The following is a 26,796-nucleotide window of genomic DNA, read 5'->3' on the forward strand; positions in this document are numbered from 1 at the left end:
GCTCTGTCCGTGTACACACACACACACTTGAAAATTGCCTTGTTGCCACTCTGGGGACCCTAGCATGGTGAGGTCTAGTCAACTCCACCTGGCCCCTCACCTCCAGATCCATCCCTGACGGCCTGCAGCACCCTCAGCCTCATCACCCCCATATCTTGTTCTAACCACTCAGGATCCCTCCTCCTGGGCGTCTTGTCTATCTTGTCTACCTCTCTAGAGGCGAATTCTACTTTCTCATGATGGGCACCTCTTCAGCAGTGGTGGGGCCTTAGGGCCTGCGAGGCAAGGGACTTCTGCCTTTGGTTTAGGGAACCTAAGTTTAAACCCCATTGGTTCTCCAGTCTGGGCATGGGCCGCCCTACCTAACTAAATCCCTTTTCCTCAGCCATTTTTGAAGATTGGAAGACCATGGAGGTTGGGAGAACGGGGCTATCCATTACAAAAAGCACTCTGTACACAACAAGTGGCGCCTCATCTTTCCCAATTTTAAATAGAATTTTAACGGCTAGCTCAGGGGTTGCCCCAACAGCCAGCTTCTCCTTGCAGGGTAGGAAATCCAGCCACAGGAAAACGAGCTGGCGCTCCAGGATGCAATTCCCCCATATAGGCACCAGGTGTCGCTGTGGGCTTGTTGTCCCGGCTACCCCCAATTCCAAGAACCATTTTTTTTTCCTCCCCCTTCCCTCTCTCTCTCACTCCCTCTCCCCCTTGGTTGGGCTTTGCCAACATATCGAGATGCGTTTCGCCGGCTTCCATCACTAACCTCCCGGAGGTCATCAAGCCAAATTTATGAGTGGTCGCTTGAGTCACGTGACTCTATTTAAGGCTCCCTTATTTGGGAAGAGCGCATAGGATAAAGAAAGAGATATCTCCACCTATAAATTGTGCACTTTGGAGAACAAAAAACCCCTCAACTTCAAAGAGTCACAAATCACCCTTAATCAAAAAGGGTGCAGAAATTTTTTTGGGCCCTCCCCGCCATGAGCTCCTACGTAGCCAATTCATTCTATAAGCAGAGCCCCAATATCCCTGCCTATAACATGCAAACTTGTGGGAACTATGGATCGGCCTCAGAGGTGCAGGCATCCAGGTACTGCTACGGCGGATTGGACTTAAGCATCACTTTCCCACCGCCTGCGCCTTCCAACTCTCTCCACGGGGTAGACATGGCTGCCAACCCCCGGGCTCACCCCGACCGCCCCGCCTGCAGCGCCACGGCCGCTCCGGGACACGCTCTGGGCAGAGACGAAGCGGCTCCTCTGAACCCCGGGATGTACAGTCAGAAGGCGGCTCGCCCGGCGCTGGAGGAGCGAGCTAAGAGCAGTGGGGAGATCAAAGAGGAGCAGGCGCAGACAGGGCAGCCCGCCGGACTGAGCCAGCCACCGGCCCCGCCACAGATTTACCCGTGGATGACCAAACTGCACATGAGCCACGGTAAACTTTAGGACTTCATTTTGCGCGCTCGGGTCCGCCTGGGTTTTATAGGCCATGCGGGGCAAATAAAGAAAAAAAACCTGCGGCCATAAATTTTACGATCCAGGCATCAATGGCTCGTAAAACTGTCCACTAAAAGGCTTAGAGGCTGTGTGCGCCCAAATTTACGACGACATAATTGGATCATAGGAACAAAACGTGTATAAAAGGCAATATTCAATTTTTGGGGGAGAGGGAGGGAGTTAAAAAAATAGAGGGATCTGAAGGGTGAGGAGCGCGGGGCTCCAGAGCGGGGATCCCCCCGCAGCTCCCTCCCTCCCTCCCCTGCGGAGCCGGCTCTGCCGGTGCTCGCGGCTCCGGAGGATTCCAGCGACTCGGGAGGGGTGGGAGGGGGGTCCCCGGTGCTCGGATCTCGAGGGTGCTTATTGTTCGGTCCGAGCCTGGGTCTCCCTCTTCCCCCCAACCCCACCTCAGCCCCTCCGGCTGCAGAGTGAAGGCTGCGGTGGAAAGTTTCCTGCCTGGGCGGAGGCGCCTCTCCCGGGGTTGGGCTGGGCTGGGCCCGCCCGCCTGCGGCCAGCGCGGCCTGTCTTGCGGCTTTCGCCTCCTCTTCCTCCGGCCGCTGGTGGGGGCCTGGGGCTGGAGTGGGAACGGGGGAAACGCTGCACGCTATTCACCCCTTCCTGGGTTGGGGTGGGGTTTATGTTCCAGAGACGGACGGCAAGCGGTCCCGAACCAGTTACACGCGCTACCAGACTCTGGAACTCGAGAAAGAATTCCACTTTAACCGCTACCTCACTCGCCGCAGGCGCATAGAGATCGCCAACAACTTGTGTCTCAATGAGAGACAGATCAAGATCTGGTTCCAGAACCGCAGGATGAAGTGGAAGAAAGATTCCAAAATGAAAAGCAAAGAGGCTCTTTAGAGGCAGCGGGGGAGGCCCGCATAGAGCGCCCCTAGCCGGCTCCGGTCCCTGCGCCTTTCCTTTTCGCCTTTCCTTTCTATATTTCGGGGCGGGGGCAGGTGCTGGAGCACTGGGCTTCCGGGCCTCACAGACAAAAGCGCTTTTCCTTGGCATTCCGCATCCCCACCGACCCAGGGTTCCCGCAGGGCTGCCCACGCTGCCCCGTCTCCCCTCATCTCGGCTCAGCTTCGTACCCGGGGCCCAGGGCAAGATCCGCAGGGCTTCCCCGGAGGGCTGCGACGTACAGGCTGGCGCTGAACGAACCTTGGCCTGGGCCATCTCTCCCGGCTCCCAGCCCCAGCGCGGCCCTCCCAAGTTAAGGTGGGCCCGGCCGGCGCCACAGGACCCTCGCCCGACCCTCCAGCTTCGCCCTCTCCTTTGTTCCCGGCTGGGCGGGTTAGGCAGCCGCAGGCTGATGAGAGTCTGGCCCCAGACTCGGGGTGCTTTCTTGTAGCAACTAAACTAGATTTTCACTTATTAATTATTTGCATATGAAAAAAGAACTGAACATCGGCCTAGGGCCGCCTGGGTTGCTCTATGCATTCCAAACCTTATCCCCACAACCGCACCCTCCCAAAACCCGGGAACCTCCCCAGCCTGCGCCTGCTGCATGCCCTCTCAGGCCGGCAGCCCCAGCCTGCTAGCTAGCTCAACGTTTGGGGTTTCCTGACACTGGACCCCAGCAAGTGGTCCTAGAGGCCCTTTGCTGTCCCATAGTCCCTGCCACGACTTTCTGTGCCCTCCTGACCCATTGCTGTTGTTCAACTATTTATTGACTCTGGGTCCTTCCTGAAACTATATTTTGTCATATCAAATAAAGACGAAGAGAACAGGACTAAAGATGCAGTAGCTCCTGTCTGTTTGGGGCATGTACTGGGTAAAAATTGTCTAAATGGGCCGTGAGGTGTAGACAGAGACCTACAATCTTTAAGCCTCCCCTTTAAAATTTTTTTTAGCTTCTAGGGGCAGTGAGTAGAGAGAGGTGAAATTGAGTTCTTTTCCTGACCCTTGGCTCCAAGAAGAGCCTCTGGGAAAAAAGGAGGGCACCTAGGCCTCGGGTACTGGCTTTTCCAGTGCTATCGCTGTCCAAGGCTTCAGGCCTCTGCACTCCATGAGGCCTCTGGACTGGCAGCAGCCCCCACTGTATGCCAAAGCTCCTCTGCAGAGACCAGTGGCTCCGCCACCATGCTCAGCCTCAGGCCCTTCTGGGCCTCTGAAGATCTTTTCTGGGTGTAAGTGGTCCCTCAGAGGCCTCGCTGACATAGAGGGAGAGGGACCCATTTGGTCCCAGAAGGGCCTCTAGAGAGAGTTGGCGTTGCTTGGTAAGGGGATATTGGAAAAGTTGGAGGGGCTGTGCTTCAGTATCTAAGAATCTGGGGATGAGGGAGCAGGGAGGACAATCAGCCTGGCAGGAAATGTTCAGACTGTTTCCTCCACCTTCTAGGGCCTAGGGCTATGCAGCACAATTAACTGAGAAAGGAGCTGCATAGACCAGTGCTAGAGTCACGTCTGTTTGCCATCATTTATCTCAGTCTCTGGGATTTTGTGTGGAGGGGAGGATGGGTTAAAGGTGGGGGCGGGGGGAGGCAGATTATTCAGGTAGTGTCGGAGGCTCAGGTCCTTCCCCAGGCTCCTGGGATGGGCTGGGGGAGGAAGCACTTTGCAGTAGAAACAAATGTGGGAAGGGTCCATAAAACTTTACTGCATTTCCTCTCCCACCTCCCACAATGGGGTGATTTCCTGGAGCCAAGCCTAGGCCCCCCACACTGGTGGCGTGGGGGTCTAGAGCTGGGCTAAAGGATTGCACCAGCAGCCAAGAAGAAAGTGAAGCAGAGAGGCTCTGGGGAGGGGCAAGGGAATATTTATGATTATTAATGCTGATGCTCCCTGGATTTATTATAAGGACTAACTTCGCTGCATCCCACTGCCTAAGCTACCCGTCTGTCCATCATTTTTTAAAAGACTCAAGAGCCTTTCCTCACCCCATGCCTGGCATGTAGGAGGTCTCAGCAAATGTTTATTGGGCAGTGCCCGCAACTACCACCCTTCCCCTTCGCACTGCACTCCGCCAGGTTAGGGCGCCTGCTGTCTCCTCAACTTGCACACCGCAGGCAGCTCAGACCAGCACTCATTCTCTTCCCTTCTCTCCCTCTGAAATAAAATGTGTAATTTTCTTCAGGGAGTTATTTTAATTTTTTCTCCATGCTGAGTAAAACTATTGGGCGAGCAGTGAAGCGTGGAGAAGCATTGGCGTCTCTGGTGGGTAACAGTTAACTAAGAAAGAGGCTGTGGCGCCCACACTCACCCGCTCCAGCCTCCCAGCTGCCCAGGCCCACTGCCTCCTCTCCAGGGGTCTGGTGTACCACTGTTGGAGGAAAACCCAGGGCTTTGCCATGGATAGGGGCTACGTGGGTTAGAGCTGCCAGGCAGGGCACACCAGCCCCACGGTGCACTGACTGCCTCCTCCCGGCAGGGTTTGGGCCTTCCCTGGAGGGGCTGAAAGTCTGACTCATTTTGGCCAGCCTTGGGTAGACACAGCGTGCCTGCTTGCTCTCCCCGTTCCTGTCACAATCTGCAGGTCTCTCCAGGCCCCAGCCTCGGCTTCTGCAGCAACAGCGGGCAGCAACCAAGCCAGAGGCCTCGGACCTACTCCCCTGCTCTGGGGGTGCGTCAGGCCCAGATCCTTGCTTTCTCCCTGAACAGGGGCTTCTGCTATGTGGCCTGGGGTAGTTTCCCCACCAGCCAGCCTCCTAGAACAATCTCCAGGTACCAGGGACTGGCGTTGCTCTGGGAGGGGCATGGAGGGGGCTTCTGGGTTCCAAACGGAGACCATGGAGCCTGCCTCTCCACTTTGCCCTGGAACCCACCCCCTCTGGCAGCGAGAAAGAAGGGGAAGAAGCGTGACTTACCTTCCCGGGGGAGTGGGAAGAGGGGGACACGGCCCACTCTGAGCAATTAGAGGAGAGAGGAGGAAAAAATAAGAGGACAAAAATATCAACACGACCTCGAAGGCGACAGGTCCTTATGGAAATAAGTAAGTAAATAAATAAATAAGGATCCACCCTCTCCCCCCTCTCCACCCTGCAATGGGGGTGTGGGGGTGGGGCAAAGGAACAGCACGAGGGCTTTTTAGTGTAACTGAGCATTAGAGAAATAGGCATGGCTTCTATGTGAATTTAGGAGTTTGAAACTTTTGGAGGTTATTTATGTGAATGGCCCGAAGGCAAGCCCGTGAGTGGCTCTTGGGGGACCACGTGATGTCATTAAACCAAGTTTTATGGTGTAGGGAGAGCTGACAAACCCACAATATATTTACATCATATATAATCTTAACTGTCCAGCCACGCAGCTGCTGGTGAGGTTTAATGCTAGGACAGAGGGCCTGGCAGTTAGAGGGGATTACGGCGCTGGGAACGATGGTGAGAGAGGTTACATCTTCGCAATTGAATCCCAGGCTAACGCTGTGAGTTAATTCTCTCTTTCTCTCTCTCAGACCCTTTCTCCCATTTACCTAACCACCCCCCCCTTTCACTTGATAGAAGGCAGCTCCCACTCATTAAGGGGAGGGGGAAAAAGGCCTTCCCAAGCTGGGGTGGGAGAGGAGAGGAGAAGAAGCCGAAGAAGCCGCTGGGAAGTAGGAAGATGGGGGAGCTTGTCTACCCAGAGCAGCCCTTCCCTCCCCACTCCTTATTCTCTCTGACTGCAAGTCAACTGGGGTAGAGAGGCCTTGGTTGTTTGGAGTTTTCCCAGGTCTTCCTGACCCCTTTCAGCTGAGAAGAAAGCAAGCGGCAGGACAAGGGTGCTTGGTGTCTGTGCGGGTGTGTAAACTCTAGAAACAAGCGCAAAATGCCTCTAGGGCCCCCTGTTCCAGGGAGGGGTGACTTCAGCCCTTGGCCAGTGGCCCAGAATCCAGGCAGGGTGGAAAGCTGGGGAGAAAGGGAGGGATGAAGGGTTTTGTGGCTTCTGAACCCACAGGCTACCGCTGCCTGAACTGGCAGAAGCATCTCAAAGGTGGCTGTTTGAACCCAGAGGTCCCAGAGTGCCCCCTCCCTCCCTCAACACCCGGCTTGGATGTGCAGCTGTCTCAGCCTCCGTAGTCTGGCATCTTAGTCTGTCTGGAGCCAGTGTGGTTTCATGCTTCCTCCTCTCCCTCTAGCTGCTTTGGTCTTCCTGGCACTCCCAGCCCTTGCCTCAGATAAAACTAGGCCCTAAGAGGCCTAGAGGTTCCTGCTGTGAGTAGAGTGTAATTGTGTGTTGAATGGGTGAGGGAGCAGAGGCAATGTCTTTGCTAGGCTGGGAAAGTAAGTCCCCCAACCTTAAGGAGAGAGTCGCCCCCTCCCCCCATGGAGCTAGCAGGACCCAATCTGAGCACTGCACCCTGGGGTCAATCGTCAGGCTAGGGCACCCTTCAGGCTTCTAGGAAGGAGCAGCAGAAGTGTTGGGCATGGGAGGCACGTGTCTTCCACACCTGCGAGTGCTACCCCTCCCTGTGCGTCGCTGGGAGCTAAGCCAGGAAAGTGACAACATGTGAATTCAGGCTCCTCTACCGGCCAGCCACGAATAGCCAGGGGTTTAGAAGCAGGGCAGAAGGCCAGTGGACCCATAAGGGCAATTCCTTTAGGCTGGGAGAATGGGGTGGGGAACAGAGGGAGTGAGCCAGGTCTGCACCTTCCAGAAGAGGGGTACGCCTGGGGAGCTGGGGTGTCTGGACACCTGCTTTGTGGAGAGGTGCTGTTGGGGGATGGGGAGGGAATGCTGTTAGCCTCACTTCTGCTGCCCAAGGGACTGAGGAAGAAGCGAAAAGCAGATAGAGAAGGAAAACCCAGGCAGACTCTGGGAAAATAAAGGGGGCACAGAGGCCCCCCAAAATGGGGAGTTTTAGCCGAGCCTCATCCTTCCCTCTAGCCATCTTTCACTTGCAAGAGGAGCTTGAGTACCCGACGTGGAGGATTCACTTGAGGCCATCCCTCAGGACCTCCATCTCGGGTTAAGATTCAGCCTCCCCCACCCTCCTCCCTGACACCTTTATTTCCCTAGGATCCCAGGGAATTATCTCCAGCAGCGCACTGGAAAAACTAATTATCAGTTTCCCCCTTCCTCATTACCCGTCCTTCTTGGCTCTTTTCTTCCCTCAAGTCTGTGATTTTGAAGGTTTCTGGAAACTTTCCGATCCAAGCAGCAGGGAGATGGGAGTTTCTCTTGGTCTACAACTTGACTCTTCCCCTCCGTCCAGCCTCCCCAGGGCACTAGGGAGCGAGTGCAGTGGTCTTTAACCGGGAATTTAGCCAGAGCCGAAAACCCACACCCAGGCAAGATTCTACCGCCTACGCTGACTCCTGGCCAAATCTCAGTCCCATTCCCTTCTTCTCTGTGTAGACCGGCACTCGAGGGTGTTTACAGATTTTACACAGCGTCTCTTGAGCCCTTTGACGACTTCTTCACTCCCTCTTCTGTTCTTTAGGCTCAGAAGTTCTATTTAAATATCACCTCTCTTCCTGTGATAATTGATCCTCCTTCCCCTCAAATAGTTTGCCTTAGTCAGTTTTTTCCTATTGTGTAAAAACAGTTTCTAGTTCCACCTGGAAACAGGGCTGACACAAAAGGGGCCTGAAATTCTTGGTCCCCCACCCCGCTCCCCTTCCCCAACCCGAATTTAGAGTCTCCTTGGAGCGGAGGATGGGCAGGCAATCAGGTGCCAAGCTTTCCAGCCAACGCGGAAAGCTGGTAATCTTGTTCCTAGGTCTTTAACCCTAGGAGAGGTCAAGCCACCAATCCGAAATGCACTAAGCAGAGTCACATGGTCCCCACCAACCAATCAGCAAAAAGTACTTCTGTCTGTCTCACTCTTCACATCTGGCCCTCTTCCCTCCCTCCCTCCCTTCCCAGCGCCGCCTTAGCTACTGGGTCTACCCTATCTCAGATTTGGAAGGCTGGAGTGATACTGAGCATATTCTAGCCTCCTTTCTCAGTCCCTGAACCAGCTCTGAGGAGTCTTTGGCTTGTCTCCTCAGTTTCCAACAAAGTTGTAGGGGCCGGGCGCGGTGGCGCAAGCCTGTAATCCCAGCACTTTGGGAGGCCGAGGCGGGTGGATCACGAGGTCAAGAGATCGAGACCATCCTGGTCAACACGGTGAAACCCCGTCTCTACTAAAAATACAAAACATTAGCTGGGCATGGTGGCGCGTGCCTGTAATCCCAGCTACTCAGGAGGCTGAGGCAGGAGAATTGCCTGAACCCAGGAGGCGGAGGTTGCGGTGAGCCGAGATCGCACCATTGAACTCCAGCCTGGGTCACAAGAGCAAAACTCCGTCCCAAAAAAAAAAAAACAAAAACAAAAACAAAAAACAAAGTTGTATCTGGGAGTCAATTGCACAAGGATGTGAGGCTGTGGAGGTAACCTCTGAATTATTTCCACGTTCGCCAGCGTGATTCTACCCAATTTTTCAAGTGTTGTAGATGTAGACTCCAAATTAGGCTATAGAGCAAATGCGGATACGAACTTCAGCCCTGAATTCAAATTCTGGCTGTGATAATTCCCCATATACTTATTTTTACAAGTTTTCATTCTCTTCTGATTTTCGTCAGGGCAAGTGGGGTGATTAGAGGAGAGCCCTTTTGATTTATCTTTCTGGAAATGTTCCAACAGCCATTAGATTTATCAGACTACCTCAGGCATGGTTAGGGAAGGGAGCAAAAGTGGAGATTTTTTTGAAAGTTGGGTTTGGTACCTTTCACTTGTCAAATAAGTTTGAGCTAGTTAAGGGTTCTGGAAAGGAATGAGTACAGAATTGCAACTTTCCTTACTCTCCGTGTTAAATAGTTGATGAATTTGTTGAAACCCCTTCCCCTTCCATTCTTTTAACAGGATGTAATAATAGTAATATTATTATTAGACTAAGTGATGAGCCTGTGTCCTGGCCAATAGCCATCAAAAAGTACAGCTACTGAAGTTGTGGATTTCAGTGTGTGAATTTACATGGATTAGGCCAAGAACAAGCAATAGGCAAGAAACTCTTTCTGAGTAAGAGCATCTGATGGCACAGGGTGTGCACATGTGTGACAGAAACACTTGTGTTTCCTGAATACTTGCACTGGGCCCTGAGCCAGTTCACTGCTGGGTCCAGACCCAGACATTCTCCCCCAGCTCCTTCTCCAGAGTTTTGGTCCAGGGTGAATTTTCTGGTTGAGTTCTCCTCTCCTTCTTTTCCTGATCTCTTGCCCTCTTTGAGCTAAGGGGCAGGAGTTCTGATGGACTGCGCCACCTGGACCTCTAAGCCCTCCCCTGGGAGCATTAAAAGTGCAAGAATGGGAAGCATAGCCCAGACTGAGCTAGGCTTTGTCAACACCCCTACCCCTTGTTTGTCTTCTGGGTGGAGCTGGTTTGGGAACAATGCCACAAGCCAGGTGGGAAGAATAAGAAGCCAGAAAGAGCAGAGAGAACAACTCTTCTCAGAAACCATTGAGCCCTCCTTCCCAAGTTACCTTCAACCACACTGCTCCATTTGCCTCTTTTATGAGTTAGAGTTAAAGGACACACTCATTTTTTCCCAGTGAATGGTGTAGCAGCCTTGTTGGAGACCAACTTTCACCCTCAATGTGGGCTTCTCACACTGGGGTGCCAGATCCCATGAAGGGTTAGGAAATAAAGGTGGGGAGATTGGTTCTATCCACACAGGCACTGGGAAAAGAGATTTTATCAGTGTGCCTCAGCCCCTCCTAATATCCAAGTAAACTTTCTCTTTTTTACTATTTCCCTCTGTCTCTAACTGCTTTGGGCTGAGTTTTTGAGACGGGGAATGCTGAAACATCATTGTTCTAGGATTTAATTGGGTCCTTTTTGCTGAGAAGACAAACACCACCACTCTGAGCCTCTTCTTTAGTGGAACTAGGGCCCCTTTAGCCCTTTGAGGTGAAGAAGAAAGAAAATCTGAAATCAGGACGTCAAGCTAGGGTTTTGAGGTGAGGGATTCAATTTAAGAAGACTAGACTGAGAGCCAAGAAAGTCACATCCTTTCCCATCTCTCCCCACTTTTATTGGCTTCTTGTGACCCATAGTGGTGTGTCTGTTCTGATAATATCTCAGCTGCTTTGATGGGGCCACAGGAGCCCAGGGAATTAATTGCCAGACAAGGTCTGGGCTGAGGAACTTGGGTGATAGAGATCTCTTTGTTTTTGAGCCCTACACAACCCTTGTAATCATCTCCTTCTCCCAATCTTAAGACTCACTCAGGGGAAAGGGGGAACAGAGAAGCCCCAGAGGAAGGGGTATGGGTATGCCACGTGGAACTTGAGAAAGTTGAATTCAGTTATGCAGGACCTTGTTCAGCCTCTAAGGACCACATTTTAGAAGCTATGACAAGAGGCTCTGGGCATGCTGGGAAGCCAGTACGGGAGAAGACTGCTTCTCTACACCTGCACACATGTACAGAGAAAGTTCTACAGTGATGTGAACCCCATACAGGCTGGGTGGAATGTGTAGGCTGGTCACCTAGGATCATTTCAGTGCTGTACCACAGGTCTCAGAGAAGCAGTTCAAGCTTGGTTTTGCCCTCTAAAGATCCTCATTTCCCCCAGCCCCTGGCCCTGAACACCAGAATACCTGAACACACAGAATTACATATATGTGCCCAAGGATGGTATGGTAGAGGTCAGAAACCTGGGCTGGATATAGTAACCAGCATGGAACCAACTTCCCACTCTTCCCTCCCACCCCACCCTTCTCCAGTCAGCCCAGCTTGAAAACCATTTGTCCTCCCCACCCCACCCCCAATCCCACCCCTTAAGCCCTGAGCAGCTGTGGAGTTTCCTTCCTTCTGCCTTTCTGGAAAACCCAAACCCTAGAGCTGCCTCCAGGGATGGTGGCAGCCAGGCTTTCTGTGATCTTCAGTGTGGTGTTGGCCCAGATTGAGTTGTCGGGGGTTGGAGAGACAGGAAGGTCTAAAAGACCAGAATCTTACCTGATCTAATCCCCCTTTCCTGCTGTTCCAAGCTCAAACTCCAAACTCCTTAAGGCTCCCTTGCTCAGAAATTAGAGAGAAATCTCTTGTCTAGTAAATACTGCTTTAAAATGTCAACTTTCTGGCTGGAAAACACAGGGTGTGTGTGTGTGTGTGTGTGTGTGTGTGTGTGTGTGTGTGTGTGTGTGTGTAGGGAGTAATAAGGGTCAGGTCTTTCATTTTATGTTGTGTCTCTCTCCATCCCCAGAGTGGAGGATGGGAGCATGGGCTGAGGTTTTATTGAGGGTGCTTTTCCTGTTAGGAGTAAAGACAGGGTCATAAACGCCTAGAGGAGGGTGTTTTGATCTGGTGACTTCTCAGGAAGTAGCATCTGAGGTTTTGCTTTGTAAATCACTCTCTCCCAAAGCTGGCTTGGTAGATTGGATTGCACTTCCCCAAGCCCACCTGAGGCCCTTCCTTGCCTCCCTTCCCCAGTAAACTAAAAGGGGGAAAAAAAAGAGCATCTAGCATCTTTAAAATCCTCTGCCTCCAATTTCTTTTAAAAAAGGCTGAACACCAGAATTTTTTCCCCTCAAAGTTTTCCCCTAAAAAAATCATGCAACCTTTCATTTCATTTTGCCCATGCAGTCCCTGGTCCCCCAACCCCTCAATCACAAAGGAACTAACATTGAAGGCAAATAGCTTCAGAGCCTAGCTGTATCAGGGCTCTTCTGTTCTTGGGCTGATCTCTCCCTGTCAGTCTTTCCCCAAGCCCCAAAACCCCTTTGACAAGGTAGAACTTCAGATGTTTAAGAGAAAGAGTTCAAGGGAGCTAGGAAAAAGAAGAGATGGGAAGCAGGCATGGGGGACCCCAACAAATACAGCATGAATAGAGAAAACTCTGCAGACTGTGACTGGGTTTTTCGTAATTAAGATGGGTGCAAGGGTGTGTCTGTGCGTGTGTGTGCATGTGTGTGTGTGTGTGAACCCCCAGCCTTCTCACATTTCTGTCTACCAAACAAAATATTTTACCTAAATAGCTTCATTTCCTAATGATAATGAGTCTTCCCCTCCTAAGGATCCCCCACCCCTCCCTGGCAAGTCCCTCCCTTGAGCCTTGGAGCTGAAGGAAAAAGAAGTTAAGAGCTCTCTAACTCAGATTTAGTTCAGGCCAGATCAGGTGAGGAGGCTTTCAGGCCCAGGCATCAAGGCTTATATTCATTGTCAGTAAAATGCCCCTATATGCTAGAAATATGTCATAGATTTTATGAGTTCCTGGGCCGTCTTAGTACTTGTGAAGGCTCCAGTCCACCCTCATTTCTTTTTCAGAGAAGGCTGGGCTGGGATATCCCAAACCCACAAGCACTAGAGATTCCTCTTCATTCCTAGGACTCCATGCAAATAATCTTCATAGAGAGCTAAGCACTCCTATAGTTATATATGTGAAAATGTTATTTATCGATGGTTCTATGTCTATATCAGGATGTATATTTTATACTCCTTTCTGCTCCACATTTAAATGCAGATTTATAGGTCTTTAGATTTAAGATCTATAGTGAACATAACAGTCCTTTACCAATCTTTCTATAGTAGTTAGATGTATATGCTAGGATGTATTGGTACAGCTCTCTCAAAACACCTAGTTGAATATTTGGGAATTTTTCTTCTTAGATAGAAAGAACTGTGTGTGTGTTCAATGTCTGTTTTGAAAATTTTATCTGATTTATGCAAGGGTCCTAAGCCATAAAATAGCTACATATTGAAGCTACATATTTAGAGATTTTTAGTCTTTGTATTTTTGCTGAAAAACTTACGTGTTTGAATATTTGTTTGTTTAGAGATGGCTCCATAATGCATGTATCTGTGTATAGGGGCATAGATCTCCCTTCCAGGAGGACTTAAAGTTACTGCATCTCTCTGTCTGTCTCCCTAAGATATCAGGTCAATGGGAGTAGGGAACAAATATATTTTGGATATTTGGCTTATTAAAGCAAGTAATTCTGTCTCGATTTCCAAGGCCATCTCCAAATCTAGTCCCACTGAGTTATCTGTCCCCTGAAAACATACTCTAGGGGTCACAGCCTGCCTCCAGGTTGCCTCTGTGACCTGAGATCCAAGCCGAGGCTTCTTGCCTCTCAAGGTAGCCACTAAAAAGAATGGAGAGGGAAGCCCAGCTCTTCTTGGCTCCCCAGGGCGAGAGGCTGACAGGAGCTTATAGGTCTCCCTACATCCCCAACTGGGTCTTTGAAATGTGGGGGGAAAGGGGTTCAAGTTCCCAACTATTTTTGTACAGTGCCCAAATGATGCCAGAGTTACTGCCCAACCCATAGGCTCCTCCGTTCCAGTTGTTCTTGGTGCCCAGGCCCCAATTAAGTGGCTGCCTTGCTCCCAGCAGCCCCGCTCTTATCGGCTGGGATTGATGCCTCAGCGGCTCCTGTATATCATTTCCAAGATTTTTTCTGTCCAACTCCTCGGCTCCTTTGGCTTCCACGGCTTTGACTAATGATTGCTACAGATGCCAACGTCTCCAGAATCCTAATAGCCAGGCAGGCGGACTCTTATTTACCCCGAAACATTGCTATGGGAGAGGGGACCTGGGGGGCAAGTATAGGGGCGTCATAAGTCAGGGGACAGGGTGAAGGTTGTGACCAACTCAAGTTTCGCTGAACTTCTTCCCAGTCAGAAAGACATTCCCAATCTCCTTCTCTCCTTGAGGGAAAAAATATATGTGTGTGTGTGTGTGTGCGTGCGTGTGTGTGTAATCATAAAATACTGCTAATAGTAACTCATTGCTGCCTCGTTAGAAAATATCAAAGAATGAACACAACGTGGGAGAATAAGCAGAGCAATGTTTATTTGTTGCAAATAAATGAGAGATTAAGCGGAAAACCAGCAGTTTGGGGAGGAAAAAGAGAAAGGGAAAGAAGTCAGCCACGGTGGGAGAAGGGGCTCCTTTTCTTCATTTCTTGTCTTCCCCTTTCTCTCCCCACCCTAATCTACTCTTTCATCAATTTCTCCCCTCTTTCCCTTCCTTCGTCTCACCTTCAATCCCTCGGGTGGAGGGGGCTGAACAGCGTGTTCCCGGGCGGAGGTGCGCGCAGCCACCCCAGGCTGCTGCCGGGTGCCCGCTTGGGCTGCCAGGGCGAGGGGGGCTGTGGAGCGAAAGTCAGATCCACCGCCTGCTGCGAGGTAGGGGCCGCAGCGGGGACCTCCAGCCCTGGGGTCCCTCTCGCGCTGACTAGCGTAAAGTTGTGGCCCAATTCCTGTCTCATGTGGTGCTTCTCGCCCGCCAGCGCAGGGCCCAGGTATTTGGGGCGAAGGGGCTGGAGCTCCCCTCAAGCCAGGAGCCAGGCGTCGCGCTTCCTCCGGGCTCAATCAGACCTTCCAACACACACCTCATTCGGGGGAGGAGAAAAGCGCAGGATCGCAGAGAGCCCAGCTCCGAGGCCAGGCCTGAAGGGATAACCCACACAGGGAACGTTTTCCTATCAGAGAAAAATGGAGCACAAAATAATTCAGAAAGCGAATGGGCAGGACCACAGTCTGAGAGTCGCGCGCCGCGGGGCCGCTGCAGAGCCTGCCGCCCGAGCACCGCGGCAGGACCATTTCGTTGGAGTGTAGGGCAAGGCCGCAGCCCGCCCCCGACCCAGGCCGCGCGGTGCGCGCCGGCAGCTCAACGGGCCGCCTCTAAATTACAGCCCGCCTGGAGGACTCGGAAATACAAAAAGGGAGCCGAAAGATTTAAACAGTCGGAGACAGAGGCGTCCCGAGGCGGCCAAAGCGGAAATCAATCACGTAATTAAAACAGGGAGGGGCCGAGGCCCGAGGCTGGGGGTCCCGGGTTCGGAGGAGGCGGCCAAGGTGCGGGCCGAGGCTGGCGAGCAGCTTGGGGACGTGGCTCGCCCGCCAGGACCAGAGCGCGCGGAGGGACTGCGGGGAAGTTTATAACAGATCGCCATTGATTCCCGCTTGGCTGGGAAGAGCAGACTCTGGTGCCCTCTCCCAGGCCAGATCCTGAAGCCGCCGATGGCCCCTTCTCCGACTTTTCCATTTTTGTGGTGTTGAGACGCGCAGTTGCAGTAGAAGGCCGCTCCCCAGATCCCAGTGGTGCCACGATTTTGCCAAGGCAAGTTTGCGAACCCAAATGGCATCAAATGCTGCCTCTGGGTTTGAGGGGATGGAGGGAGGTGGCACCCCAGTTTCAGGCCCTTAGAAATATTTCTCGGCCTTAATTCCCCTAACCCAGGATTCAAGGCATGCCTGGAAAGACTCCGATCTATGGGCCGAGGCTTGGAGGGGTGCCCGAGGCGGATGGGCTTATTAAAGGGGGAACTTGGGGCTGAACAAACTAGACTCCTTTGGGCAGGAAAGGAGAAAGAACAGTTCCTGGGAGAGAAAAAGGGCACCCGAGGAGCTGTGTTTTGTGAGGGGAAGATGTTCTTATTATTGAGGTTAATCATGGTAAAGATCTGGTATGGCTGGGTCAGCCCAAGAGACCGCCCTCTCCAAAGTTCTTTCTCACAGAGGCTTCTCTGGAGGAGTCAAGGGTTCCCCAACTTGTCTGTGGTTGGGAAAAATAAAATAAAGACCTCCAATCCCTTCCTCTGCCTTTTCCTCTCCCTCCCTTAAAAACTCCAGAAAAAAGGGAAATCTTATTAAACCTCCATCACCCCGCTCCATTTTCCTCCGCTCTCTCCAGTTTACTAAAATGCACTCTTTGGGAAATGAGCTTTTCTGGAGTACCCTTCTTGTGAAGCAATAGAGGTGACCCGACCAAGTCCCCATGAATTCTGACGCCGACCCTGGAGAGGACCCAGGATTCCCTTGCCTACTGTAGAATTCTCTCTCTATCCCTAGCCTTTCCCAGTCGCTGCCTTCTTTGGTCTTGGGTGCCTAACCTCATGGGTCTCTGGCAGTTCAGAGGCCAAGAACAGATTAGGGGACTTTGAGATACCCTCGTCAACTCTTAAAAGTGTTTCCAGCTTCCTGTCATCTCTTTAATACTGGGAGTACCAGGCCAGGGAGCCCTCCATAAACTAACCTAAGGCCAGCCTGATTTCTAGATCTTTTCAAGCCACATTGAGGTTCCTTTAAAAATAAAAGTCCTCCTCCCCAGCAAGAAAGTTCAGGTTACAAACCTGCAAAAGAGCAAGGTTCCTGCATCCACACATCAGAATTCTCAGCAACAACAATTTTCGTAATAAGAATTAAAGCTTGCATCAAAGAGCAAGGGCCACCTCAAACCAAGTTTTAAAGGGGATATAATCCAGCAGTCTCTAGTGGGATGGGGGCCAATGAGGCCGGGATGAGGGAGGAAGGTGGTGGGGAACCCAACCTCTAACTAACAATTTCTCCAGCATAAAAATGAAACATCAAATTCGTTAGCCCAGGGCCTTCATTTTTCCCCTTCCACATTATAACTAGTTATTGAACTCGCTGGAAGATCTAAAGGCCATTTGCGAAGAGACAAATTTCAATGGAGTTTCCCCATCAATAACCCCATGGCAGTGACCTATTGGAACAAGTCAAACACCCGAGGTGAAATGCAGGTCACTCTGTCTAACCAATATTAAAATGCGGCCACTTTTTAAAAAGCCACTTTAAACGAGATTTGAGGAAAATTGAATTCCAAGGAAGGCAAGGCAAGGCGGGGGAAATCCATGAGAGAACCTTGCCTATGGTCTCTGAACAAACGAGAGAAATTCATCTTTAATATTTTAAAGGGGGGCAAATTAACATTCCAAGATTGCTTTTTTTTTTTTTTTTTTTTTTAAGACTATAAGCGATTCCAGGAGAAAAAAAGGTTGAGTATTTTCTGGTGACACATCCGGGTTATTAAAATCATTTTAGACCAATTCATTACTTTTACTGACAAGAGATTTAAGAAAAAATCAATTAAGTATTTGCATATTCTTTTGCATACATTAGCCCTGGCTGTTGGCATTAGAAAGGGACACACACACACACACACACACACACACACGCACAAAGGGATATGAGCCTTGATTTAGTTTGGGGTTTTCTCATTGCCCAGAGGAAAAAAAAAATCAAAGTGAAATGAATTGCCAGATTGCATACCATCTAAGAGTCAATCTACATGAGTGAAAGGAAACAAACATGTTGCAACTTTTAATTCCTAAAACAACAACAACAACACCACTCACACACAAAAACCCTGCATTTCGAAGAGGAGGGGAAGGAATGACCCTCATTTTCCTTTCCTTTGCTCTCCAAATCCTGAATTGGTTCTCCCATTTATTTTTCTCCCTTGGAAAAACCAGAGAGGGGTGAGATTTTAATGCAGCAGAGAATCTGTGGAGCCGCTGAGCTCTCTCAGCCAGCAGCTTGTTACTGGGGAGGGGAGGAATATGGGTTATCCAACGGTCAGTATGGTAATGCAGGCACAATAAGGCCTCACACACAATGAACACATATTTTTCTTCAGCGATGTCAGAAGGGAAGCGCTTTGTACTGCAACATGTTTCCGAAAGAAAAACCAAATCGAGATTTAGAAAGGAGATGGGCTGGAGGGACGATGTGCAGAGAGCATTTGGATGCTGGCAAAAGGTAGTCAGAAAAAAATAAAAATAAATAAAACTGGGGCAAAGCAAGGTGGAGGGCAGGGCAGAGGTGCGAGTCCCTGGGCTAGCAAGGCGGGAGGCGGGAGGGTGAAGCACAAAAGAAGACAGGACCAGATATAAGGATTCATCACAGATGAGAGCTGCTTTAGTACCCCCACCCCCTCCCAATTAAGCCATTGCTAAGTGCAAAAGCCCTTCGAAAGGATTTGGTTTCTGTGCTTGTAGTAATATGCAGGTGAAAATGTGTTTATGTATGTGTGTGGTATTTTACCCATGTGATAGGCGACTTCCTTGCCATTAAGCTATAGGAGCCCAAAGGGAGTGGCTGTTGTTGTTTTGTAAGTGATGTAGATGAGTGTGGGCACATTTGGGGGAATCTTGGAGATTTCACTTTCTGGATGTGCATGTTGATTGAATTAGCTGCACAAACCTGGAATGAGAACTCTACATATTTATAGCTGCATAAAGAGGCATTTAATATATTAATAAATATTAATAGTGTGCATGCATATATGTTAATCATAATAACCAATGACAGATTTGACATTCAGTTGGAGGTATCTGAACCCTCTGTGTCTACTACTTATACTGGCCCAAAGTCAGTCTCCTTGACCCACCTGCAGAAGCTCAGAAACCTGGCAGGGGTGGGGTGTGACAGGCAACATATTGGAGAGGACTCCTTAACAAGTCCAGGAGGGTGAAGATTGAAGAAAAGAGGTTTAGGGTTGGGGCAGGGGTGGTAGAAGGTGAGTGTGAGGGCTGCGAGAGGAAGAGCCAGGCTGACAGCTTGCCTTTCCAGGTGAGGCAGCCTTACCCAGGTACAGGCCTAGAAGGGGACTGGGAGTGGGGCCTGGAAGGTTTCCTCCCTCTTCATCAACCCTCTCCAAACCCTCCCAAAGTTTGCTGAGTTTTAGACCTCCCCATGGAGCCATCTGGGACTACAGTTCAGACTTAGTTACTGGGGATTCAGCACTGGTTTCCCTTTGCCCTCTTCCAGCAATTTATAATGAACCCCCCCCCACCACCAATGATTAAAATAAGAAAACCCTCACACAACCCAATCCACTATTCACCAAGTGGCAGCCTCCCTCCACCCCCTCACTCATACTCTCAAGTTCCTCTTCCAACTAAGCCAGCCCGTCCCCACATGCAGAGGGTTCCGGACAAGAGTGGGCAAAGGTTCTCATCCAACTCTGAGAATCTGGCAATCTCCATAAGAGGTGGTCAGCCTCTGGGGAACCCCTGTTCCTTCACCTGGCCTGGTGACAGTGGGGGTAGGCACTGTCCTCTTGGAGAGAGTATTCAGGGACCTCTGCGCAGCAGCTCTTCTGGAGCTAAGCCCTGGCCCTGCAGAGCCTGGGATGGGAGTGGGGATGTAAGCATGGGAAGAGGGAAGGCAGCCAGGGCCCAGGAGGGAATCCGCATCCTTTGGGCATGGGCCTGTGGTCCAGCTTCCCTCTCATTCCAGCCCTCTGGGGAAGCCCTAATTTAGAAATGGGGACCCTCTCCAACATCCCAAAGGTGATGAGAAAAGGATGGGAATCTCTTGCCTTCGGTCTCCCTCGCACAAGAGCTTTATTATTTTTTTTCCCTTTCCCCTCCTCATTCCCTTAATTGCAGATGTTCTAATTAAACCCTCAAATAGTTGTTATGCCATTTTAAAAGGTACTTATTCAAGTGTCAACCAGGCTGGGCTGGGAGGAGGCAGCGTAGGGCGGCGAATTAAAGGTAGATTGACTAATCACGGCGACGATCATAATAATAAAATCAGAGGGGAAAAAATCACATTACGACTTTTCGTGGAAAGGAGGGAGCAGGCAGCCAGCGGCCGCCAGCCCCGCGCCGCCGCCGACACAAAGAGTGCGGGCGATTCCGCGAGACTGATTTATGACGTTTTACAGCCCTATAAAAGCTGTAGCGACGAGGCAAGCGCTCCTACCACCGCTGGCAGATTTAGTCTAATAAATAAAACATAAACAGTTAACTTTATGTGTCACTTTTATTGTTATCAAGTAAAATATAGCCGAGCCCCGGCAAGCTATGATTTTAAACTATAATTGTTATCAAGTACAACAAGGGGACCCGGCTCCCTCCCTGGGCTCTCCCCTCCGCTACCCCCCCAACTCTGAGTTATGGGCGATCAGTTAATTGGAATCGGTGGCAAGACAGGGCCACCCCTAGCTGGTGGGGGGGGGTAGGAAAGCAGCTCTTCCTGGCCCCCTCCCTCTTCTATGTCCCTGCCACCCCCCTCTATCAGAGTATTACTGTGAGTGGGTGGCAGAGAGAGGGGAGGGGGTGTGAACCGGCTGGAGACCCCCAAGCCTGACCCTGCCTCCCCAGCTTGGTGAGCATAGCCTTCCGTTTTTGGAAAGCAGCCTAGAGCTTGCCCTTAGGAATTCGTGTTTACATGTAAACACACGTGTTACATGGATACAGCTCCTAGCCAGAAGTAAGCAGGCTCTACCCACACAGGCCTCCTTCTTAGCCAGGTCTGCCCTCTGTGGGGATAGAGAAAAAATTCTCAGGGCCCTGGCTGGGCACCATCACAGGGCACTGATTCCTGGCAGAAAGCTCTCCTCCTTGCCCCAGCTCCTTGGGAGCCAGCCTTGGAGATAATTGTCAGAAAACAGCAGGCCTGGCTGAATGGGGAGTGGAAACAGGAACCTTCAGTAGAAGAGACCCTCTGCCCTGGGGCTGGGGCAGGGAGGGTCAGTGGGTAGCAGGGGAGGGTGAGGCTTCTGAACTCTGCTTTTGCCAACCACTTCCTGTCTCTCTTCAGCGGGGGCTCAACCCCCAGACCTCCAGAAATGACGTCAGAATCATTTGCATCCCGCTGCCTCTACCTGCCTGGTCCAGCTGGGACCCTGCCTCGCCGGCCCCATGGCCAGAGGGTTGGGTGAGTGTGTATGGGGAAGGGGGGCTGGACTCTGGTATCCTTGGATGGGGGGCACTCTAGGCTCTCCAGCCTCCTCGGCTCAGCCTGGGCCCCTCCCCATCCAACCTCCACTCCAGTCCTCATTCAACTTCCTCTTCCTGCGAAAGAGGGGCGCTGCCCGGTGACCTACACAGACTGAGACACGATCGCCATGAATGGAGACCTCTGGAAAAGCTCAGGAGCCGAGGCCCACGGGGCCCAGCAGAGGCCTGAGGGGAGACCCTGGGCGAGGGCTGAATCGCTGCCTCCCGACAGCCCCCCAATGCCCAGGCTTTGGAGGGGAGCCGGGAGCTTTCCATCTCCTTTTGCAGGGGAGGGTTGTCAGTCTGACGGGATGTGCACTGGGTGCACCCCAGCCCCTGCCAGCTAACCCCACATCACCACCCACCCCCCAGCACCACCACCACTACACACACAAAAAAATTGGATACATTTTGAATAAAGCGATTCGGTTCCTTATCCGGGGACTGGGTTGCTCCGTGTGATTGGCCGGCGGAGTCACATGGTGAAAGTAACTTTACAGGGTCGCTAGCTAGTAGGAGGGCTTTATGGAGCAGAAAAACGACAAAGCGAGAAAAATTATTTTCCACTCCAGAAATTAATGATCATGAGCTCGTATTTGATGGACTCTAACTACATCGATCCGAAATTTCCTCCATGCGAAGAATATTCGCAAAATAGCTACATCCCTGAACACAGTCCGGAATATTACGGCCGGACCAGGGAATCGGGATTCCAGCATCACCACCAGGAGCTGTACCCACCACCGCCTCCGCGCCCTAGCTACCCTGAGCGCCAGTATAGCTGCACCAGTCTCCAGGGGCCAGGCAATTCGCGAGGCCACGGGCCGGCCCAGGCGGGCCACCACCACCCCGAGAAATCACAGTCTCTCTGCGAGCCGGCGCCTCTCTCAGGCGCCTCCGCCTCCCCGTCCCCAGCCCCGCCAGCCTGCAGCCAGCCAGCCCCCGACCATCCCTCCAGCGCCGCCAGCAAGCAACCCATAGTCTACCCATGGATGAAAAAAATTCACGTTAGCACGGGTAGGCAACTTTGCTTTTTCCTCCCCCCTCCCTCCCTTCTTCCCCAGCGCTCCCCACCCTCCTCGGCCCCCTCTGGCCCCGTCCTCCTTTCTCTCCTTCCCCCTCTCTCTCCAGGAGCGACTCTGGGTTAGCACAATTGAACTGGATTTACGAGCGAGAATGGGTAATTACATCCCCCATAAATTTTATGGCTTAGCTACTCTGGGCAGTCCGAGCCATGTGCTACGATCTGTTATGTATGTGTGAAAACTATGCTCGCTTTCTAAGGGCGCATAAATAATTCAGTGTCGTTACAATGAGGATTCCCCTCTTATTACACTACAAAGTCTTCAGCTTCCTTCAACTTCTTTATAACCCATTTAAGCTTGATGACTTTATTTCCAACACTCCCTCCTCCTGTTCCTCAGAGCTGAGGATGGGGTGAGGGTGGGGGGCGGGGAGCCTGCTGCCTCTGAACCCCACTATTTGCTTTTCCCCTCCCCCTCCCCCCAGTGAACCCCAATTATAACGGAGGGGAGCCCAAGCGCTCGAGGACAGCCTACACTCGGCAGCAAGTCCTGGAATTAGAGAAAGAGTTTCATTACAACCGCTACCTGACCCGAAGGAGAAGGATCGAGATCGCCCACTCGCTGTGCCTCTCTGAGAGGCAGATCAAGATCTGGTTCCAAAACCGTCGCATGAAATGGAAGAAGGACCACCGACTCCCCAACACCAAAGTCAGGTCAGCGCCCCCGACCGGCGCTGCGCCCAGCACCCTCTCGGCAGCTACCCCGGGCACTTCTGAAGACCACTCCCAGAGCGCCACGCCGCCGGAGCAGCAACGGGCAGAGGACATTACCAGGTTATAAAACATAACTCACACCCCTGCCCCCACCCCGTGCCCACACCCTCCCCTCACACACAAATTGACTCTTATTTATAGAATTTAATATATATATATATATATATATATATTGGTTCTTTCCTCTCTTCCTCTCACCTCGTTCCTTGTCAGTTCCAAACAGACAAAACAGATAAACAAACAAGCCCCCTGCCCTCCTCTCCCTTCCACTGTTAAGGACCCTTTTAAGCATGTGATGTTGTCTTAGCATGGTACCTGCTGGGTGTTTTTTTTTAAGGCCATTTGGGGGGGTTATTTATTTTTTAAGAAAAAAAAGCTGCAAAAATTATATATTGCAAGGTGTGATGGTCTGGTTTGGGTGGATTTCAGGGGAAATGAGGAAAAGAAAAAAGGAAAGAGATTTTAAAGCCAGTTCTCCTCCTTCACCTCCTCCTCCTTCCCCTCTCTTTCCTTAGGCCTTTTGCATTGAAAATGCACCAGGGGAGGTTAGTGAGGGGGAAGTCATTTTAAGGAGAACAAAGCTATGAAGTTCTTTTGTATTATTGTGGGGGGGGGAGGAGAGGGGGTGAAGACAGCAGACAAAGCTAAATGCATCTGGAGAGCCTCTCAGAGCTGTTCAGTTTGAGGAGCCAAAAGAAAATCGAAATGAACTTTCAGTTCAGAGAGGCAGTCTATAGGTAGAATCTCTCCCCACCCCCATCGTGGTTATTGTGTTTTTGGACTGAATTTACTTGATTATTGTAAAACTTGCAATAAAGAATTTTAGTGTCGATGTGAAATGCCCCGTGATCAATAATAAACCAGTGGATGTGAATTAGTTTTACGTCAATGTCTGATGGTTTCTTTTTATCCCCCTCCTCTCTCTGGCCTGGTAACATACCATCTTCTCTATAGTTGCCTAAGTTTACTTTAAACAAACACACAAATCTTAGCTCTCCATTAGTCTTCCAATGTCCTTGGAAGAACCAGCAAGGGGGTTGGGGTATGGGATCTTCAGAAGAGGGCATGTGGAGGATTAAGGCTGATTTCTCCAGTCCCCTTTCTTCCCCCTGAGTCTGCAGAGAGTCCAGACTCCTCTGGGGGTACTTCAGTGGACCTGAGGGTTGGGGGGTGTCTCACTTTTCTATAGTTAGGTACAGTTTTTTCTTTTTGTCTGTTCTCTCTCTTCCCTTCTCCCTCCTCTGTGCTGAGTAGGCCTGCCTAATTTGTAGACAAGAGGGCAAGTTTAGGGAGTGGGAAGGAGAAGAGTTTTCTCTCATCTTTTAGGGCTCTTTTGGGATGAGGGATTAAGGAAGACATCCCCTTAACATTGGAGTTCTTAAAAGAAGAAAGATTTTGAGCTGGTGATTCTGAAGCAGCAAAGTGACCTGTCAGGATGCCTTCTCTGTTTGTTTAGGCTTGGATAAAAGGGTAAGGTGGAGGCCAGAGGCCTGGGAGGTGCCCTGGTTATGGGTAGGCCTCAAAGACTGATGCCTGGAGATAATAAAAGACTTTTACCTTTTTATTCTCTAACTTTTATTATGGACCTGCCAGGTGTTGAGAAGAGACTCAGGGAGAATCAAGGACCATGCTCTCTTCCTATAACCTCCCAGATTCTGGCAGGGCATGGGGATAGCCTGAACAAGTCTCTCTGGCTGTAAAGAAATAAATTAATTAAACAAAATTGTTTCCTTGGGGCTAAAAAAGAAACAAAAAATCTTGCCTGGATTACCTGAATAATACATTCAAGCCAAAGGCTCCCAAATAATTCTGGTCCTGAGAACCAGGCCCTAGCGAGGCCTGCTTAATTTTTCACTTGTTTGTTAGGAAGTGGGAGGAGGGCTGCTGGTGAGCTTCTTCTCTGGCAATGTATCCATATTTCAGGAAGAAAGGCAATTAGAATTAGAAGAGAGGGAGAAAGAGATCTAGGGTATGCAGGGAAGCCAGGGATACCCCTTTTCTCCATCCCCAAACTCTGGAGTGAAAGACAACAGCAGGACTAAGTTGTGAAAATCACTTTGGTATGCTTTGAATTTATTTCCTTCTGAACCACTTGCTGGATGTTACTTGGAGCGTGTGTGTGTGTGTGTGTGTGTGTGTGTGTGTGTCCTCACATGTGTGTGTGCATGGGGGAATCTCTTAGTCCTTTTGGTCTACTTGTCCTCCCTTAATGGTACCCTGGAGGCAACAAAACAGGCTGCTACAGTGTTAGGAAGCAGGCCAACAATTATCACGAGTTATTTTATGTAATCAAGTGAATTAGGGGCCACATCTGACTGCAGCCCCTATTGTCTTGAGGCAATTGCCCTTGGAACAGGAAAAGGGGGTTCTAGCTGTGCTTGGGAAAAGGGAAGGAAGGTCTAAGGGCACCAGGGTGTCTTTTCAAGCCTGTAAAGAAGCTAAGATGGAAAGCAGGGAAGGGGTAAATTGAGATCCATGGTTCTTTCCTAAGTTTGCTCGTGTGGCTTTCAGGGAGTTTGTCCCTCTCCTCCCAAAAGTGGAAGAGATGAGAGTGAGCAAGGGGGAAATTACCACATTTTATTTCCTAAGTTTCTCCCTGAAATTACTGAAGGGACACTCTTTAGTTCAGGAAAAGCAGCAATAAAAGGGTCAGAACACTTATTTTATTTCACCTTCTTTACGTCTCCTGTTTCTTCTCCTTCCTCTTCCCTCATATACATAGTCATTCTCTGTGTGTCTCCTTCTTCCTTTCTGGTCTGAACAGGGGAAACATCAGAAATCCGTAAATGAACCCAAACTAAAATCCCTTACATTGGAGTTTGAAAATTTTGGCCTCTGGCCTTCCCTCCAGTGGGCTCCATTTTCTCCCCTTTCCCCAAAGCTCTCCTTTGCCTTGGACCTGGCCACCCAGAATGGCAGGGCAGGGTTGGGGTGTGGGGGGCCACTCTGGGCAGAGGGCCCCAAGCTCCAGCAGTCTTGGTCCCTGCTGCTCTGCCCGATGCTGCAACAGCCTCATTGGGAAGCTGAGGGCCGGGCTTTTATTTAAGTTGGGTTAAGCAGTGGGGAAAGGCTGGGGGGAGGACACAGCCCAGGTTCACGGGAAGGACACAGCATTTTCTCTCCCATTGCCTTTATATTCGGCAGCGCCTCTGACCTCTCCCCCACCCCCATCTCTGACCCTCCCAAGCCAGCCCTTGCTCGGCCCTGGTCTCCAGATAGGATGCCACTGCTTTTGTAGGACTGGAGATTTCTTGCCCAGAGTAATGGGAGAGGCAAGGCGCATGAATGCCTGTTAGTGCATTGTATCCCTCTCTCTTCAATGGCTAAGTAAAAAGAAGACGGGTGAAACGGCGACACCAATCTTCCAGGGTTCCTTCTCTCCAACCGCCAGGAGATCCCCACAGACCAAAAATCCCTTTGACATGTAAGTAGGTAGCACTCGATCTGCTCTGGGGATGAGGAGCACAAAATTATTAAACTCTATCTCTATTTGCCACTCAATTTTTGTCTCAACTCCCGGTCTTAGGGATGGCAGGCGGGAAATCCAGCTGTGAGTGGAGGGGTTCTGCTTGGGGAAAAAGACATTTCTGTGCCGAATCTGTGTACCTGGGGAGTAAAGAAATTGGCTCAAAAAACAGAGAGAGAGTCTGAAAAAGTGGGACTGAGGGAAAAGGACTAGGACACTTTGCTTTTCCGAGGGTCTCTTGCTGCTGTTTGTGCGAAGTTTCCTACAAAGTTTTCTCTGCAATCTGTGCTTCAGTTTTCTTTCTGCTTGGACTTGGCAGATTGAAATCCAGGGACAGCTTTCCACAGCTAGGTGTGTGTGTGTGTGTGTGTGTGTGTGTGTGTGTGTGTGTGTGTGTTGGGGGGAGTGGCAGGGAAATGAAAACAATTAAAAGGTTTGCTGGGAGCTTGGAGCCAGGGTGCCCTTCTGTGCTTTTCTAGGATTAGGGAGACTAATTCCGAAAGGGGCCCTTAAGATCAAGGGTGCTATGGCGGAGAGGAGCAGTGTACTGGGCAACTGTACCATCTTTGTCTCTGCTTTTTGCCCAAGCTGGGGGAGCCTGCTAGTGCACTCAAGAGCACCGCTCTGGGTTTTCCACAGCGTCTATCTGGCACCGCACCTAT

The 26,796-nt window shown here is 50.8% G+C and overlaps 2 protein-coding genes across 3 annotated transcripts; both read left to right on the forward strand.

Moving 5' to 3' along the window:
• Nucleotides 1-716: 716 nt before the first annotated feature.
• HOXC5 (homeobox C5) lies at nt 717-3,236 on the forward strand. The gene is made up of 2 exons (XM_017501867.2): nt 717-1,434; nt 2,143-3,236. The coding sequence occupies exons 1-2, from the start codon at nt 981-983 to the stop codon at nt 2,355-2,357; spliced, it is 669 nt and encodes a 222-aa protein (XP_017357356.1). The 5' UTR covers nt 717-980; the 3' UTR covers nt 2,358-3,236.
• Nucleotides 3,237-5,770: 2,534 nt separating this feature from the next.
• On the forward strand, nt 5,771-23,551 carry HOXC4 (homeobox C4). 2 transcript variants are annotated; one of them, XM_017501861.2, is made up of 4 exons: nt 5,771-5,859; nt 20,692-20,808; nt 20,925-21,887; nt 22,380-23,551. In XM_017501861.2, exons 3-4 carry the CDS (start codon nt 21,449-21,451, stop codon nt 22,733-22,735), a joined length of 795 nt encoding a protein of 264 aa, XP_017357350.1. In that variant the 5' UTR covers nt 5,771-5,859; nt 20,692-20,808; nt 20,925-21,448; the 3' UTR covers nt 22,736-23,551. The 2 variants fall into 2 exon arrangements, with proteins under 2 accessions (XP_017357350.1, XP_017357351.1); XM_017501862.2 differs by having other exon boundaries at nt 20,955-21,887.
• Nucleotides 23,552-26,796: the final 3,245 nt, after the last annotated feature.

Source organism: Cebus imitator, unplaced genomic scaffold (genome assembly GCF_001604975.1).
Source record: "Cebus imitator isolate Cc_AM_T3 unplaced genomic scaffold, Cebus_imitator-1.0 Scaffold285, whole genome shotgun sequence".
In the NCBI taxonomy this organism is placed as follows: Eukaryota; Metazoa; Chordata; class Mammalia; order Primates; family Cebidae; genus Cebus; species Cebus imitator.